Raw genomic sequence first — 17,606 nt, forward strand, 5'->3', positions numbered from 1 at the left:
GTTTATATTTTAATATTTAACTTTTTTAATCAACATGTGTAATACACGGATTTTACACCTAGTAATTAATATCCACATTATTAAAAATAAACTTATGCAATGTCAACTTTTTAGCCGGGCATTTTTTTTAGATACCTATTATTGGGTTTTTTTTTAATGGTAAAACATAATGTAAACGTTTTTTAAACAAAAATAAACATAAAAGTTTTTCTGTATATATGTATACGTTTGGCTTTTCTGCAATTTGCTCTTCTTATAGATAATCCGATCCGATAATTAAAAAATTTTATATCGTTAATTTCGTTATTCATTTAAGTTGGACATACGAAATACGAAAGTAGATTCACTACTCCCAATGAGATCCATTATTGTGAACACATGCACTTACGTATATTCGGACATTCGTACTTTGGATAATAACATTCGGTGTCAACTTAGTAAGAAAGTGCACGGAAAAAATATTATTTTTCACATTTGGGATGTCATTCCTTCCACCAATGTCGTAAACATCACCTTATCTATTGACAATCATCGACCATCCTCCAAATATGTATTCTATATTCTATAAAAAGGTCGACACTTTTTAGTAACAGAAAAATAGCAGTTATAACTTCAAATGTAATGTAAAAGATAAACAAAAAAAAAAAAAAAAAAAAGGTAAAATCAAACTGTAAACAGAAGGAATCCATCTGTTTCTGTTTGTATTAATGAAATTAAATACGAGCAAAACTGAAAGGAAGAATTATGTTGATGATTGAGATGAGAGCTGAACCCAAGCAAATTCTTCTTGATATGCGAAACTCCCATCACAAGAAGCCTCACAAGTATACACAACAATGGTTGCCCAATCAAGGGAGTTGGTATCATTTTTAACATCCATGTAGTATAGCAACTGTGGCAAAATCTGAACACCCAATTCATATAAATATACATATATGTTTATGATATGAGATCATGAAAGTGATAAACAATAAATTTAAAAAAAAAAAAATTTTAAGAAAAGAAGAAAACCTGAAATTCAAAAGCACGATCGCTACCACAAGAAGTACATTTAGGTATCTCATGCCTTGATGGTTGCCCACTTAACATTGGCCACAATGGTTTAGAGTCCACATGCCTAGAATACCTGTTAAATTTTATTTTTTATTAAGTGAAACATGGAAATTCATTTTTTATAGTTTTTTCATATTTATAAAATGTAAATAAATAAAAAAAAAAAAAAGTGGACGATTAATTACCTTAACACCTGATCGGGTGCAAGGGCTATTCTTTTGCGGAAAGATTCCCAAGTCTTTGTATCACCTTCGTCCTTTATAACCAATAAAATGAAAAGGTTTTTTTTTTAAGAATTAAATTATATAAAACTATAACAGCATTTGTCATACCTCGTTATCAGTAGTAAGTAAAGCCTTTCGTAATTCTGGCATTTTTACATCAAATTCAGGATCATATTCAGTAATTAAAGGATTTCCATCTTCATTAGTGGTAGATTCTTCTGTGTTGAATTCAGATTCATCTTCATTGATGATCTCATATTCTGGCCAATCCGCTGTTTTTGAATAAATAATATGTAAATGACAAATGTACCCCTGAAAAAATAAATTAAGAGTACTAGCCTTTTGGTGCAGTGTCTTTGGATCCTTCTAATGATCTGCATTGCCCTTTATGATCTGAACTCCAGTGAATAGTCTGCATCAAACAAAACAAAATTTTTGAGAAATAAAGAAATATTAAATTTTAGATTAATACTGAAATGATAAGAACCTGGTGTATCTTGGAACAATAACGTGCTGTTTTGCAGTTGCTACATATTTTATCTCCTTTCCATGTACCACACCAACTACAAAGTGGAGCTACAAAAACATATTATATATATTAGCAACTGAAACGAAAAAAAAAAAAAAAGGTATTAGAATTTGAATTCAGAAGGAAATTTTAATACCTGATGTTCCTAAAGGCTTGTCACTGCCATTGTTTTTAGGTGCTTCACTGGAGTAAAACTGATTGTTGCGAGGGAGTTGGCAACGAAAGACCTTAATACTTGTCAAACAATGACAAAGTATGAAAAAAAGTTGGACAAGAAGAAAGCAAAGCAATCTGACATATCAAGAATTGGATGTAAGGAATAAAAATATACTATTATTATACCTCCGAGATCCCTTGTCTGGGTGGTGTTTCCATTGCTCGTGTTGGTCTTGGAGAAGGCATGACATTGAGGGGCAGATGAATACAAATAAGGTTCTATGGAATGTTGATTCCTTATCTGTGAGAGGTGCGTAAGCCTAACAAGATAAATGGTTAGAAACTGTAGTGGAAGGAATAAGAAACACGAGTGGGGAAATGGTAGAAATACCTGAAGCAGGAATCGAAGAGGTTCGCCACAGATGTCACACAAATATGATTTATCAGAAGGCAAGTTAATCGGATCCAACCAAGCCTGAATCACCAATAATAAAACGATTCGATTCAAATTGTTTTTACAAACAAGTAATATTAATGATTAATCGAGGGAAGAAGAATTAGAATTTGAAGATACAGGAGTTCCTCCAGCTTTGCTCGGGAATAGATGGCGCAGAAGTGACCATTCATGTTCCGGTTTTTCGACAAAACCTAAGCCGACTGGAGCTTCTTCTTCATCTACGTCTACATCTCCATCTCCACCTTCTTCGTCAATTCGCATATTAGTGAACTGAACTAAGGAATCACAATTCCCATTGCTGCTTGATTCTCTGGACATATTGGAATCAATACGTTTTGTTGAATTTCTGATTTTTCGGAAAGCAAAATTGATTTGCACCGCTGGGTTTTTGGGGGAAAAAAAATTAAAGAGGGTTTAGGGTTTTACAACTGATATAACTTAAAGAGGGAAAAAAATAAAAAATTTATTTTTTATGTTTGGTCCTCCTCATAAATAACTTTCGAGTCTTGACCTCATTTAAAACCGTTTTTACAAAACAGTCTTAAATGTTAACTTTGTTAGCATTTAACATCGAGTCTTTGTAATACTAGATGGGCCAAAAATCCTTGGGCCTGTATGATATGCTCATAAAATTAACTCCAAGTCCAATTCGTGGTAAAGAAATTTTGCTCCAAAAAACGTTATTGGCTCACCAAATATCGTTATTTTTTTTTTTTTTTTTTTTTTTTTTTTTACATTAGATTTGAATAAAAAAACATATTAAAATTTTAAATTTATAAATTCAAACCTAAATTTCAAATTGAAAATACATAAAAATTTAAACTTAGAAATTTAAACCTAGATTACTAATAAAAAACACAAAAATAAAACATAAAAACTAATCGCCGTATTTTTTATGACATTGCGTTGATTTTTAAAAAATATAGCTAGATTTTTTGGTCGGGGTTGTGTGTTCAAAATTTTAGATCGTTAAGTGCTATCTTTTAGTTAAGAGTTCCTCCGTTTTTTCATTCTTTTTTTTTCGAGAATGGTGGTTGAGATTGAGAAAATGAGAATTGAGTTTGAGGTTGAGATGGTTGTGCTTGAAATTTTGAGGTTGAGATCGTGGTGTTTGAATTTGTTGAGGTTCAGAAGGTTGTTGTTGAAAAGCTTAGAATTAAGAATAACTGAATTGTTATGGTATAGGCTTTTTGAAATAATTTGAGGGTATGGATTGTTGGTGAATAGATCTTATTGTTGAGCTGGAGACGTTAACATTTAAATGTAAATACCAGCGTGTGAGTATGGATCATGTGGAGTTTTAGGGTGTTTGGAGTTATTTTGATTTAGATCCATAATTTGAAGAAAATATGAGGATATAGAAAGAAATTTATGTGTTTGTGGTGTGAAATGTGTATAAAATCTTTGGTATTTATAGGTAAAAGGTGGTATGATTTAAATATAAAAATTAAATAATTCTTTTTAATACATCAACGGATATATAACAACGATCGACTTTGTGGTCGTTTTGAGCCAACCAATCACAACACATTTACGCCCCTTTGGGTCGATGTTCACATGTGGGAAAGTCCGCCTTGTCGGCTTTGACACGTAAAAATGCCCTCCATAACGGGTAATCTTAGTTTGCATATTTTGACCGCCAAAAATATATAGCAGACAATTATAGTATTTTGGTTTGATTTATGAAGGATGCCAATGACTATGGCTCGGGATGAGCATCAGTTTGAACCGAAATGAGAACCAATTTAGTAGTAATGGAGAATCGGGAATCGGTTCTAGTTCTGGTTCAGTTTTGCTTAACAAGTGTGTTCTTTAGGGATGTCTTCGATCTGAACCCAACTGAACCTGCCCAAGAACCAGTTCGGTTCGGTTCTGTTCTACCCAAGTTTGGGTTTCAAATTTTTTTCGGTCCGGTCCAATTATATCCGATTGACAATATTTATGGATCATCTTTGTAAATCATTCTGAACATTAAGCGCAACAAAATATATTCTTGTTAATTGGCAAAAATAAAGCAGTGAAATTGTCAAAGTAAAGTTGAAACCATGGCATAGCCTTTTTTTTTTTCGTTTTTGTTTTTTTTTTTGTTTTTTTTTTTTTTGAACGGCTCAAATGCTTTATATTAAAAGCTAGCAAGTAACTAGTAAAAAAAACAAAACAGAAGAAATTACATAACGCGGATTTTTTGACCACATAGTCCGGACTATATTATTTTTCTTGTACCTAATCTTAATCCAATCATAAGAGTTGAGCACAATTTTTTCAAAGACAGTACTTTTCAGGAATTAATTTTTGTCCAACATCACCACATTCCAATACCTCCACAAAAACCATATAGTAGCCATGACAATAACTTCAAAAAAAAAAAAAAAAAAAAAAAAAAAAAAAAAAAAAAAAATCTTTTCAATCATCAGGGACACTAGCTCAAAAAAGTTTTTCCATTTCAAAACCCATATAGTTAGCCTTTTGTTTTATTAAACATTGAAGATAACATCCTCAGATGGTCCGTTAACCTTATATATCTTATATATTTGGTTCCACTAAAAATCTCAATCTAAAACCTCAAAAAAGTTTCTTCTTTTCAAAACCCATATAGTTACCCTTATGTTTTATTAAACACTGGATCAGATGGTCTGTTAACCTTATATATTTTGGTTCCACTAAAAACCTCAATCTAAAACCTAAATGTATTTTGTGGTCAACCTTGTTTTGGTTAATCTTTGGACTAGTTAGCACAACTTATATATATACAAAATAATTAGTGACACTTTCTAACATCTCAGACACACATACTAAGATATTGTTCACATGAAAACTTTCTAATCTACTGTTCTCACGATTTAAAAACACATCATGAGCAGAGACATCACACCTTATAAACAAACATATTTCTTATCATATGTTACCGCTGTTTGATCTATCTTTTCTGCTGCAGATGAGGTCTGCAGACTTCAGGCGTTTTCGCTTTGAAAAAACAGACACCACCTTAGTTTAATTCTATAAAAGGATCTCATAAATTTCTAATTTATTTCGTTAACAATTTTGACTTTTGAGACAATATAACTATTAAATATTTTAATTACTTTTTAATATAATATCCCTTATATTGTTAAAATTATAATCTAGTAGTTTGATCGGCTTAACAGTTTTTATAAAGCACAGAACCAGAAGTTAACGAAAATCACCAACTTTTCTTTAACAGAAACCGAACCACATTGCAATTTGCACATGTAACCATTTTCTTCAATTTGATTCTTGATTCGTTTTGATTTCATCTTGATTACAAATCCCAAACCAAACCAATTCCCATTGACAAATTATAGGGTTCTTCAACATCGATAAGAAAAGTATCGCATGAATTATAGGGTTCTATTTTATGTCCAAAACCACTGTAGCAAACAGATACAAGCAACTGGTATAATTGCCCCATATACAACAACTGTTTTACTTTAACAGTTCATCAAAGCCCAATAAAAAAAAAAAAAAAAAAAAACGTGGTTAAGCCCTCTCATCACTCTCACTCACTCTCTATGTGGGGAAAAAAATCAAAAAAATCAAAGAAATCGGACCTGTTACTTTACTTACCCCCTTTGACTACTTCCTTGTCCCAGCCTTCCTTTTCATTTCAGCGCCGGCGACAGCTCCCTGCCTCCCACCTCGCTGCGGAGCCGGAGCCTGACCGGTCGGTTTCCGCGACGGAGACGGCCCAAGTCTCGGAATCATTGACCTACAATACAAGAATGTTTGACTTGTTAGAAACAGAGGCTGTGGTTAAGAATAAAATTTACTAAAAAATTAACAAAGTACCTGAGATCTGGGCTCTTTGTCGATTTTCCGTTGGAATTATTAAGTCTTGAGACGGTGGAATTGGGCAAGATCGGGAGTTTTGAATGATTGAACTGCCAAAGAAGATCCGGCTCAGATGAGTCGCTGGTGGCGGCGTCCAGTTCATGTTCATCGGCGCCATCAGTAGTCGCGATCTCAAAACCATTTACACCTTGGAATCCGATATTATATGATGGGTAAAGTCCACCGTTATTTTCTGCTTCCCAACATCTTGCTGCTGCTGCAGCTGCGTCTTGCTTGTTAACCATGACTTTATCAACCCAGTCAGCAGACCCCATCATGTCTCTATCATCTTCTTCTTCTCCATACGTCGTCTCACAAGGGCTACTACTTATTACCGGAGGCCATGGAGGTGAATTTGCCAACAGTTCGTCCAAATCGAAGCTTTGTGTCTTCTGCCTCGACCTACTTTTTTTATCCATCTATAAAGATATAAATCCATCCACTTTCAGATTCGTAAAATGATTCTTTAATCTTAATTTGTGTTTCGTTACAACTCATTGATTACCTCAAAGCTGGGTACGACTACATCTGTTTGTGGTTTTCTACGAGGCTTGGGTTCAGTGTAGGAGTCTCCGTTTAAGTAAGGAGGAGAACGTGATGATAGCTGCTTGCCACCTGGAGTTCCAGATACTTTCTGTTCCTGATCCCCTTCCTTCTTTGCAAGCGCCGCCTTAAGATTTGCAATCTGAGGTGGAAAATATGGATTTAAATATATAAACTCCATAAAAAACAAAAATGTGATTTTACCTGTTCTTTGAGGTCTTTCACATCTGAACTAGTATCTTTATGTACTTGAGCAGCACCGAGTTCAACAGTTGCAACTCGCTCAGCAAACTTAAGTGTACTAAGTGTTTCACCAACAGCATTCAATTCGGGGCTTATGTGAACAAACATCAATGTCTTTGCTTGTCCTCCTGCATACATCCACATTCCATATTACATATAATTTAAATTTGGGAATGAAAGCTTTATTCATAAAGATATGATGTTTTGTTTTGATTTCTTTTGTTTAGCCTACCAAGTGAATCTTGAAGTAACTGCGTGAGTTTGCTGTTTCTGTAAGGCACATGTGCGTTCTTTTGAGCAAGTGAAGAAATGACATCGCCTAATGCTGAAAGAGATTTATTGATATGCTGTGCCTCTTTTAGTCTGTCTCCAGCCACTTCAGATTTGTCTACTCTTTCACTTCCTGCTAAATCAACCAAATGCATACAACCACGTAGAACAGCTCCAGATGTTACGTCTCTCCCTTGGACATGTACAGTCAAACAGCTGCAATTAATCAAAATTTTAAATTAATCAATATAATATAAAGAGAAAAATATATAGAAAGCACATTGCAATTTTGTGCGGATATTGGTTAAAGTAGCAAACCTGTGAGAGCGACTACTACGATCATTTAGAGCAGTTGCACCTACAGCACGATTTTTGTGCCCTAATTTCATCAAATCAATAACATCATACATCGATGCCACGTGGACAAGGCTAGCATCTGGAACATTGAATCCATTCTGTGAATTGTTACGAATTTCTAATGTAATATCACATTAAGGAACCCGAAAATGAGAATTTTTTTCCTTTTTTTATTTAATTTAGGTGCAAACATGTCATTTATTAAATGAAAAGGATATCTTTTGTTTAAACCCTCAGTAACGAGGAGATCCCGAACTTGCTCATTATAAATCTCAATCATTTGAACAGAGACATCGTATTGAAGGGTATCCTTCCTTTGTTCAGCAATAAAAAATAAATCACTCAATGCTCGATAGTTGACTCCTTGACTTGTCTCTGTAAGATCCTTTGGTCCAGTCTGGATGAATAGCAAACAAAAGGATTATAAATATTTGAGTAAATTACACGAATGGTCCCTATGGTTTATGGTAATTTGCGTGTTTGGTCCCTAACTTATTTTTTTAACTCGGAAGGTCCTACTGTTTGTTTTTGTTACACGTTTGGTCCATGTCTTATCTAAATATTTTGCATGAAATACAATCTTGTATAATTTATAGAAATGAGAAAGTATGTTGACCATTGTATGTGTTTTTCCAGATCCAGTTTGACCATATGCAAAGATACAGACATTGTAACCATCGAGAACGGATCGAATTAAAGGTCGAGTATCTGCAAACACCTCAGCTGAAAAAAGGATTGCAAATAATTAATTTCAAAAAAAAAAAAAATGTAGAATTGAGAGACGAATAGAAGAAGGAAGATCTACAAAGTACAAACCTTGGGTTGATGAGGGACCAAATACTTTGTTGAAGTTAAATGATCGAGATCCTTTTCCGTATTTTGCAGGGGTATTAATGGTAATTGTTCCTTCTTCAATGCTATCCACAACACTCTTGAAATCCGATCGTCCTCCTAAGGAGGGTCTCACCCGACAATAAACTCTAATATTTCCTATTTAAAGAAAATAAATCAGTTATAAATGAAAAACTAGGTTTTATAAGGCAAACACATTCAAGAAACTGGCAATGTCACCTTTAAGATCTTGGACCTGATTATATAGCTTTCGGTTTTCCTCAAGAACTCTATGATACCCAGAAGCAGCACTAGCTAGACCATGAATGTGCAGACCTAAAACAAACAAGATTTTAGAATGATGATAGAATGGAAAAAAGAAAAAGAGAGAGAGGAAATTGTTGAAAAATCTACCAAGATTTTGAATCTCCTCATGGAATTTCATTTGCATGAACTGCATCCCAGCTTTTGTGATTGTAAGAGTTTGTTTCAGCTCCTGTGAAACCAAGAGAAGCCAAGAATTTATCAAAAGTTTACATAATAAAAGTGATAGAATCTGCATTACAATATATATATATATATATATATATATATATATATATATATATATATATATATAGATCATACCTTGATATCTCTTTCCTGTACATCAAAAGCCGATTGTAGTGTAAGCTGTTTTCTTTTCGTTTCTTCATCAGAGATCGACTTCTTTTGAAGATTTTGATCTTTCACAAGCTTTTTGTCTTCCGTTTTGAACTTTATCGAGAAAACAAAAGAAAATGTCAAAACTTGATATTCACACCACATAGAAGACAGATAAAAGATATAATATGATCACCTTTATATCACCAGAAGTAGTTTTCAAAAGAGTCCTGTTTCCATTAGTGGTATCTTTATCTTTAGCAGCTGCAAGTTTCTGTTGATCAAGAATATACAAAATGTCAAGCAAGTATATGATTGATTGTAAGACAATTATATTTCTACTTGAAACACCAAGCAAGGAAATTAGGAAACAACATAACTCACCAATTCAACTTGACTAGTGATTCGATTCTCAAACTCTTCCATGACCTTACTTAGCACAGATTCTACAAGCTGCACAAGCAGAATAGTAGAAATCAGTTGCTGTGGTGACACAAACTTGCAAAGCAACAAATTACACTTACCATGGGAACCTCATCAGGTTTCTTATCCAATAGAACTGCACGAACAAGCATGTTTAATGATGAATTAGGCTGCATTGAAATGAAGATTACAGTAAGTATCAAGACTGTGTGTTTGCTTATGATTAAAAAATGACTAATAACAAGGAATAGATTGTCTACCATTTTGCTATTCTCAGTTTCAAGTGATTGAGCATTTGTGGATGTTTCAGGCATTGACATATTCCTTGAGTAGTTTTTGAATGGTTCTGAGTTTGAGTTTTTGCGTATGAAGTTCTTGCCAGATGTGATGGTTTTCACATTTCCACCAAATTTCCAAGACCCATTACCACCTGTTTGTTTCCACTCGTTGTAGGATTTGAGTGCTAGAATACAATTCACGATTTTAGATGATTTCCCTCCCTGAAATTTTGTACAAGATTGACAGTGTCATGAGCAAGCATATATACTTGAAGTTGAAATGAAATCTCATATCAATTCCCAGAAGGAAAACCTACCTGTTCCAAGTCAGATGGTTCAAACGTAGGGAGTCCCATTTGTCCTACAGCCACAAGAAAGTTTCTCACGTTTTCAAAACACTGATATATAGATAAAGCTGCTCCATCAGGCACAGCAACTGAATCACATGGACTTTCAACCACCTGAAATGATCAAGCTTGGTATCAACTTCAAAAGAAGATGAAATTATCATGGAATGGTTATGAAGACGCAAATGGAGGATAGCAAGAGAAATGACCTTAGGCACAGCTCCTGGATCAACCTTATTGATCACCAAACAGAGAAGTAGTCCACTTCTTAAAGCAAGCCTAAATTCTTCCTCAGAAGGCTGTGCAGGCAACTCTCTTGCCCCAACAACTCCAATCATTTTTCTCAGCCAAGCAGCGGCTTCATACCTTCTCGTTGCTGTAATCCAAAGGTGAAGTCATTAGTAGCCAATTTTTCAAAATTGAATGTAATACATTGGAATTCGCAATCGTTAGAAATCAGATCCTGGATAATGTTTAGGATGAGATCACTTAGGTCCTAAGCTACAATCTACTACACTCCTGATTGTGTGCTCAAATTCAAAAATTAAATTGATCTCGTATTTTTGTTTTACCTAAATTCTTTTTCATACAAGCATTATGTAATTTCAAAAACATATTTACATCTGGTTTATTCACAAACAAAAATTACGTGAAGAAACAGAATTCAGAATTAACACGGTCAAGAATTAGTTGCAGGAAGAAAAAAAAATAGGTTACACATACCAGCCTCCTCAGCTCTACGAGAATCCAAATCCAGATCTCGAGGTCGATTATCATGCTGTTGAAGAACATCTTCCATCACAGATGCTACCGAAAACGACAATGGACCCTCGGCTGCCATCCTCAAGCGACTTCAATTTTCAAAATTCAATCCAGCGACATCAAATTTTGTCTTAAACGACCGAAATTGGAGCAGATAGGCTTGTTGAATTCAGTAGAACTGGTAGGGTTTAGCAGCGAAGATCGGAATGGAACAAAAAAGATAGACAAATCATGTGTATATAAATTATATATAAAGTGTTACAGAGAGAGATTGAGATAGAGAGAAGAAAATGGTGGGGTTGTGAAGCTTGCTTGCTCTCTAATACAGAGCTACAACAACATTCGCCATTTTTGCTTTTTCTCGCTGTCTCTCTGCTTTATACGCAGATGCTTCTTGCTAAAAATATTTTTCATTTCGCTTTGAATACAAACCCGCTTATTCCCGTACCTCGTTCCGAGCCTCATGGCCTGATTCCTAACTTAAATCTTACAACCCAGGTCCAGCCGTCCTAAACCACTTAATAATTAAAACTTAATACATTTGAACAAAAATATATTTTTGAAATGCCATAAAAATATCAAATAGGTAATGATATTTATAATAATAATAATAATAATAATAATAATAATAATAATAATAATAATAATAATAATAATAATAATAAGAGACCAACTTTTGGTACTAGCTTGCAACGGAGATGTTAAACGTGAAATACCAAAAGTGGTCATCAAACATTTAAGGTGCTTTTTCTTGATCTTTTACCATTCATTATATTTTAAATTTCCATCTCGGGGACTTTTTCAAACTCAATCCCCTATAATTTACATTTCACGTATCAAATTAACAAAAAAAAAAAAAAAAAAAAAAAACACTTAATAGATTCAAACACAATCCTGACATATATTATCCATCATATTTTCGAAGAAAGGGAACTTCCTAACGAGGGTTTCTGGATCAGCTTTCGTGCACCGACTAATCCCGGCTGCAAACATGAGGCTTTGCTTCATGCTCTAAAATCATTGCAGACGAACCTCCATGACCACAAGGGCTGAGAAGTGTTAGGATTTAAACATGAATCAATATGTTATCCATCATATTTTCCACATGTTTTACCAAGTCACCACAACCAAATGGTTAAGATTGGACTTACATATGAACTTGAAGTGTTAGAACATCATAATTCCATCTTGTCGCGATTGATAAATTGACTAATGTCATTAGTCAAATTTAATTTAGTCCATATTGTTGGATAGTTTGTCACCTTCATGAATCATTTGTCTCTTGTAGCCTTAGGATATTTATGAATTATGACAATCTAAATTTGTTCAATCTCAATATAACAATCAATCCTTATTGTCATTCTATATGTCCCTACAATTATCTTGAATCTGTGGCTGACTAACTCACCACTCAAGTAGAAAATTAACCAATAAGATGAAAGATATTTCCAAATATACATCAGTAAGCTTCGAAAATCTAGTATGATGATTAATTCACTTTTACTAGGATGATAAATAATATAAAGGAAAATTTTGTTTCGATATTCTAATACATCTAACATGGTCACTCTTAAAACTAACTACATTAATTAATTTCACAATCAAGAGGTTATGTTTAATTTAATCGACCATATCATATAATCACATGTTGATACGTTAAACAATAGAAAAAGGAACGAAGAAAAGTAGGGACACAAGAATTCAAATATGATAACAGAGAACTAAAGATCATCAAATGAAGAGTATAGATTTTGAATGAAAGTGATAATTGATGAGTTACTTAAATGAAGATATATAGGTTCCTACCAGGTTTGTAAGTATAACACTTGCCTTCTGTTGTCACATGTATTCTAAGATCTAAAGCATGGTGTCTCAGGTGTGTTACAAGGTATAACGGTGTTAATAGAATACACAAAATTGGTGGAATAACAATTTATATGAATTTTATTTATTTTAAGATATATTAATAACGAAGTCAATGGGGCCTAACTGAACGGGGGAAACCTCCTACAACCCAGGCCCCGGAATCCTTCATTCCCCACCCTCGAAATCCCCAATCATCCTAACTCCTTTGTTTTCTCGTAATCTTATCTTTATATTGTTTTCCAGAAATCTACATTGACTCATTTTAACCTCCTTTACACCTATTTTCTCTCATTTATCTAGTTTAACATTATATATTACATTAATTACTCAAAGACAAAACATTTATTATGCTATGGTTACTATTTAATTAATAGTTTTATTTTATAAGAATATCTCTAATGGTTAAATTATATTAAGATTTAAAACTATTGTCACATCATTATTTCATAACTTTAACCACTAAATAAATAACTCCTCGAATGGTTAACATCTTTCAATAACTTTTTTTATAAAAGGTTAACTAATTAATCTATATCTATTTAAAATGTTTTATAAAAAACCATTGTTTAATTATTTATCTTTTTAAACATGCATGATCGTTTAATTTATTAAAAATATTACAAAATATTTTTTTCAAAAGAAATATACCACAAAATATCGTTCGGAAAAAATATAGAAAGACTGTTATGGAATAGTCAAAATAGATTTTAAAAATTTATATAATCATTATAACTTTGTAGTTATTAAATGAATGTCATTAAATATTTAATAGAAATAATTAACTAGTAGATAAATAAGAAATATTTAAAACTAAAATATATTTAAAAGATAAAATGAAATATAGTCAAAGTATATGGGATTAAATGATAACATATAGAAGTATATTAACGGTTCAATACATATAAAAAAAATAAAAATAATAAAAAATTAAAAAATTAAAAAAAAAGTTGTAAGCTTCGGTTGTAATAAATGTTTAGTAAAAAGATTCTGATAGTAATAAGCTTTGAAAAATAGTCTCCATTAGAGATGAGTAATTAGATAACCCTAAAAGGTGTGGTGTCACACTTCCACCTCTGTTGATATTTTTGCAATTGTTATCATCTTTAAAAAAAACCTTAAGGTGTGGTGGAGAGAGAGATGATTTTTATCGTCGGTGGATAGATACCACTGATAAAATACCGTCGATAAAAAACACACCATAGGAAGTTGTCCACGTCGAACTACTGCCGAAGAAACATCAACCACACCCCACAGTCTAATAGGTGTTTATTTTGTAAGCTCGTCGGCTATAAGGTTTTCCATTATCACCGTCTGTCCCTAAAAATTAAGGATAGGTAAAATTCACTCTCACTTTCGTCTTAACTTGAAAACTTTTTAAAATATATAAATCAATCTATAATTACACACCTTCAAAATCTCTAACACCAGTTGTGTCTATTGTTTTAACATGTCGTATATATTTTCATTATAATTACATACACTCTAACTATTTCTTCGAATAAAAAAAGTTATTAAGTAAAATGAAGTGGCCAAGAAGCATCAATTGTTTATGATATGTTGGTAACTTTATGGGGTTAGTTTGGTCCCTTGTCATGTCGAGAGACGAGAATCCTAAGAGAAGTCAAAAAGGCTTGTAGATTATATGGTCTTTTCAGTTTCACCACTCCGCCCCATGTTAATTTTTTAAATATGTGTTGTTAAATATTTTTAGTCCAATCATCTTAAATATATCATCCTTTACATATTTTTAGTCCAATCATCAATTCATAAAAAATCATAATTCATCATTTTTGTGTCGTTACTATTATTACACTTATTTAATTCATACAAAATAAAGTTATCATTGTATTATCATGATTAGACATTAGTGATGTTATTATTAGACAAAATTGTAAAAATAGTCTCTATGAAATGTATTTTTTGGGTTTTAGTCTAAACCATGATTTTTTTTTTTATTGGTGGTCCTGTTGAGGTAGTTTACTTGTGATTTTGATCATTCGCTAAATTGAAAAGACTAAATTGCCCTTATTATATTTATTTTCCATTTTTATTTTCCTTATTATATTTAGTTTACTTGTGATTTTTATTTTTATTGCAATAATCTCAACCAGTTTGGGTGAGCGAGATTCTTTACCAAACGTATACCAGTTTGGGTGTGTGATGTGTACGGAATTTGTTGTTTAACAAAGAAGGGAATAAATATAAAAATTGTGAAAGAAGACTCTTATATCAATAAATGTGTGATTGTAATGTAGTGAGTGATAAACTTACATAGATAGAAACTATTCAAGCCAGCCTGTGTCGTTCTTTGGTCTGTGTGGTTGCTTTCCCTTTTGGCATCGTGCCTGTGGTACTGTTAATCATCATCGACCTGACACTCTGTCACTTACAAGTTTCATGACTCTAATTTGTATGAACACTCAAAAATAACAAAACAAAGATTTATTGATAAAAGAGTTCCCAAAAAGGGAAAACTCTTACAATATTTTACATTTTATCCCTTCTAAGGGAGGAATTACTCACTAGACATTGAACTGAAAATTTAATAGATAGAGAGTGTTTTTTGTTGCACTTGTTATTGCGATGTCCCTAAAACAAAACATAACTCTCAATTTATAGATACATTGAGAGGGTCTGATATTTGCCTATTATGTCAGGCATGACGTTTTTATCCACTAAATATTACATTATTGTGGACAACTGGAAAGCTTCTAATAATGGAGAAAAGGCATTATTATTTTGAGTGGCGGGGCCATTTGACACGTGAAGCATCTTTCTTTAAGATGATGAGGATTTGTCATCTTCAGAGGGGGGTCCCTCCTTTGTCTCCGAATCTTTGCTTTCGCAAAAGTGACAAAGATGTTCTTCGAAAAGTTGTTCTGCATGTCGGCAGAAGTGCTGGCGTGTAGCATTGGATACTTCCATGTTATTTTTCATGAATTTTTCTCCAAACTTGGAGGCTTGACGAAGATCTTCTTGGCTGGTGTTGTTGTAACTCCAGCTTGTAATTATACAATGTGAATCGGTATAATTAATCTTCTTTTTTGAACCAGAAATAATTTCAATGATTTTTTTCTGATATTCTTCTTAAACCATTGATGCGATTGGGATGAAGAATTTCTGTGAAAGGTAAATCTTTATCTTCCATTGGTTGAGATTGTTCAATCTCTCTGTTGGCTTTAGAAAGACCAATTTCCAGAAAGTGGTATGGAGAAAGAGTTGATTCTTGAATCCATTCTGGGAGTGAAGAGATGCATCTGATGTAGATCGGATTATCTTTTGCTTTAAGTACTTTCTTTCGAAAGTTCTTAATGGATTCTACCATGCTGCTTGGGAAGAATTTGAGTTCTTGAAGGTTGCAACTTGGGTAGATATTGTCGATTAGTCCAGCTTGAAAGGCTTGGTAGACTAATTTTGCATCTGCTCCTTCGAGAAAGTTGAACAGACTTTTTGTTTTCTTGTCCGTAGTGAAAAACTTTTCATGAACAAGGTCTTCTGGGCATGCAGCTCTTGCTTTCTTCCAGATTGTTCTGAAATCTTCAAAAGAGATTTCAGGATAGTTAACCATTTGTTGAACGTCAATTGGAACGTCAAACCTTTGGTCTCTGTGGGCTTCTTTGACTTTTTGAATTTTTGGTCGAAGAAGTGGTTGGTTAGTCTTGCTTGTATCGTCTTGATAAGTGGCAAGGCTTAATCTTGCAGATGTTTCATTTCTGAATTTTTTGCAAGTAACTTTATCAACTTTACAGAAGGTTTCTGTAATTCCCCAGTCAGTATGAACACCGGCATGGGGTCCTTTATAGATTACATAAAATCTTTCAGCTTCTTTGTTAAGAGCTTTTTTGTAATCTGGTGTAAACTCCTGCACAGATTTGTTAGTGGGTGACAAAGTTGTCATTTTACTGATTCCTTCAGTACAAGGATTGGGATCAACCAATAAGCTAGTTTTTCCATTAGGAAGAGGAGTAGCTGTCTCCTTTATTATGCTTTTTAGCAAAGCATCAGCTTTCAACGGATTTGTTGATTCTTTACCATGTGCCGTTTGCACTGGAATAACCTTTGTTTTTGAGCTTTCGATTTCCGGTACATTGGTGACCGTTGTTACTTGTTCATACAAGTTGATTTTCTACTCAATTGCAGATAGCTCTATGAGGAGCATTTGTTTCTTCATCCTCAAAATGTTGAGGTCTTCCATTTTTGTAAACTCAATTTTTGTTTACTTTTCTCTCTAATCTCCCCCTCTCTTTTTTGTAGGTGAAGTTTTTGTGAGGAAATATGTCATGAGGATCATATCCTTTTATAGGGCTCGAGAGGAGCGAGTGAGATCATGGATGATGTAAGGCATACCTGAAGTCACGAGTGAGGCAGTCTGCCAGTACGTTTTTGTTTCCTGCGAGATGTTCAACAGTGAATGTATATCGTGAGAACCACTCTTGCCATCGTATTAGCCGGCCTAATTTGTTATCTCCTGCAATCTTCGTTCGGAGGAAATAAGTAAAATTTTTATTATCTGTACGAACCAGGAAATTTACTGGTGTTAAATATACAGAGAATTTTGTAATAACTCTTTTTACAGCGAGTAATTCTTTTTCATTGCTATGGTAGTTTTTCTCAGCTGCTTTGAAACTGCCAGAGGTGTACCTGCAAATTTGTTCTTCGTTTTTGGGGTTTTTAGCTTTTAAAACACCTCCCCAAAATTCATCAGAAGCATCAGTTTCAATAATTAAACTGTCTTCAATGTTTGGAAGATAAAGTTTTGGAAAATTGATTAAAACT

At 33.3% G+C, this 17,606-nt stretch overlaps 2 protein-coding genes across 3 annotated transcripts; both read right to left on the bottom strand.

Moving 5' to 3' along the window:
• Nucleotides 1–452: 452 nt before the first annotated feature.
• On the bottom strand, nucleotides 453–2,835 carry LOC145007960 (zinc finger (MYND type) family protein / programmed cell death 2 C-terminal domain-containing protein). 2 transcript variants are annotated; one of them, XM_078966569.1, is made up of 10 exons: nucleotides 2,537–2,835; nucleotides 2,354–2,437; nucleotides 2,149–2,282; nucleotides 1,943–2,097; nucleotides 1,765–1,853; nucleotides 1,617–1,689; nucleotides 1,386–1,549; nucleotides 1,239–1,309; nucleotides 1,012–1,126; nucleotides 453–904 (listed from the first exon to the last, which is right to left on the bottom strand). In XM_078966569.1, exons 1-10 carry the CDS (start codon nucleotides 2,735–2,737, stop codon nucleotides 743–745), a joined length of 1,248 nt encoding a protein of 415 aa, XP_078822695.1. In that variant the 5' UTR covers nucleotides 2,738–2,835; the 3' UTR covers nucleotides 453–742. The 2 variants fall into 2 exon arrangements, with proteins under 2 accessions (XP_078822695.1, XP_078822696.1); XM_078966570.1 differs by having other exon boundaries at nucleotides 1,943–2,040; nucleotides 2,537–2,834.
• Nucleotides 2,836–5,758: 2,923 nt separating this feature from the next.
• On the bottom strand, nucleotides 5,759–11,355 carry LOC145013309 (P-loop nucleoside triphosphate hydrolases superfamily protein with CH (Calponin Homology) domain-containing protein). The gene is made up of 19 exons (XM_078972111.1): nucleotides 10,926–11,355; nucleotides 10,412–10,578; nucleotides 10,173–10,316; nucleotides 9,838–10,077; nucleotides 9,679–9,747; nucleotides 9,539–9,607; nucleotides 9,351–9,428; nucleotides 9,140–9,268; nucleotides 8,927–9,008; nucleotides 8,753–8,848; nucleotides 8,498–8,671; nucleotides 8,298–8,404; nucleotides 7,898–8,078; nucleotides 7,643–7,802; nucleotides 7,287–7,540; nucleotides 7,016–7,182; nucleotides 6,774–6,953; nucleotides 6,227–6,687; nucleotides 5,759–6,146 (listed from the first exon to the last, which is right to left on the bottom strand). The coding sequence occupies exons 1-19, from the start codon at nucleotides 11,041–11,043 to the stop codon at nucleotides 6,014–6,016; spliced, it is 3,009 nt and encodes a 1,002-aa protein (XP_078828237.1). The 5' UTR covers nucleotides 11,044–11,355; the 3' UTR covers nucleotides 5,759–6,013.
• Between the last annotated feature and the right edge of the window lie 6,251 nt (nucleotides 11,356–17,606).

The sequence above is a fragment of the Lactuca saligna genome, chromosome 8 (genome assembly GCF_052625555.1).
Source record: "Lactuca saligna cultivar CGN05327 chromosome 8, ASM5262555v1, whole genome shotgun sequence".
NCBI lineage: Eukaryota > Viridiplantae > Streptophyta > Magnoliopsida > Asterales > Asteraceae > Lactuca > Lactuca saligna.

What these genes read in the sequence shown, in the direction of transcription:
- LOC145007960 (XM_078966569.1), bottom strand. Translation starts at nt 2,737, where the DNA reads ATGTCCAGAGAATCAAGCAGCAATGGGAATTGTGATTCCTTAGTTCAG. An exon ending in GCACCCGATCAGGTGTTAAG is followed by an intron (nt 1,127 to 1,238) that starts GTAATTAATCGT and finishes AAAATTTAACAG; the next exon opens with GTATTCTAGGCATGTGGACT. An exon ending in ATCGTGCTTTTGAATTTCAG is followed by an intron (nt 905 to 1,011) that starts GTTTTCTTCTTT and finishes TTGGGTGTTCAG; the next exon opens with ATTTTGCCACAGTTGCTATA.
- LOC145013309 (XM_078972111.1), bottom strand. Translation starts at nt 11,043, where the DNA reads ATGGCAGCCGAGGGTCCATTGTCGTTTTCGGTAGCATCTGTGATGGAA. An exon ending in TCACTAGTCAAGTTGAATTG is followed by an intron (nt 9,429 to 9,538) that starts GTGAGTTATGTT and finishes CTTGATCAACAG; the next exon opens with AAACTTGCAGCTGCTAAAGA. An exon ending in TGAGGGTTTAAACAAAAGAT is followed by an intron (nt 7,803 to 7,897) that starts ATCCTTTTCATT and finishes GTGATATTACAT; the next exon opens with TAGAAATTCGTAACAATTCA.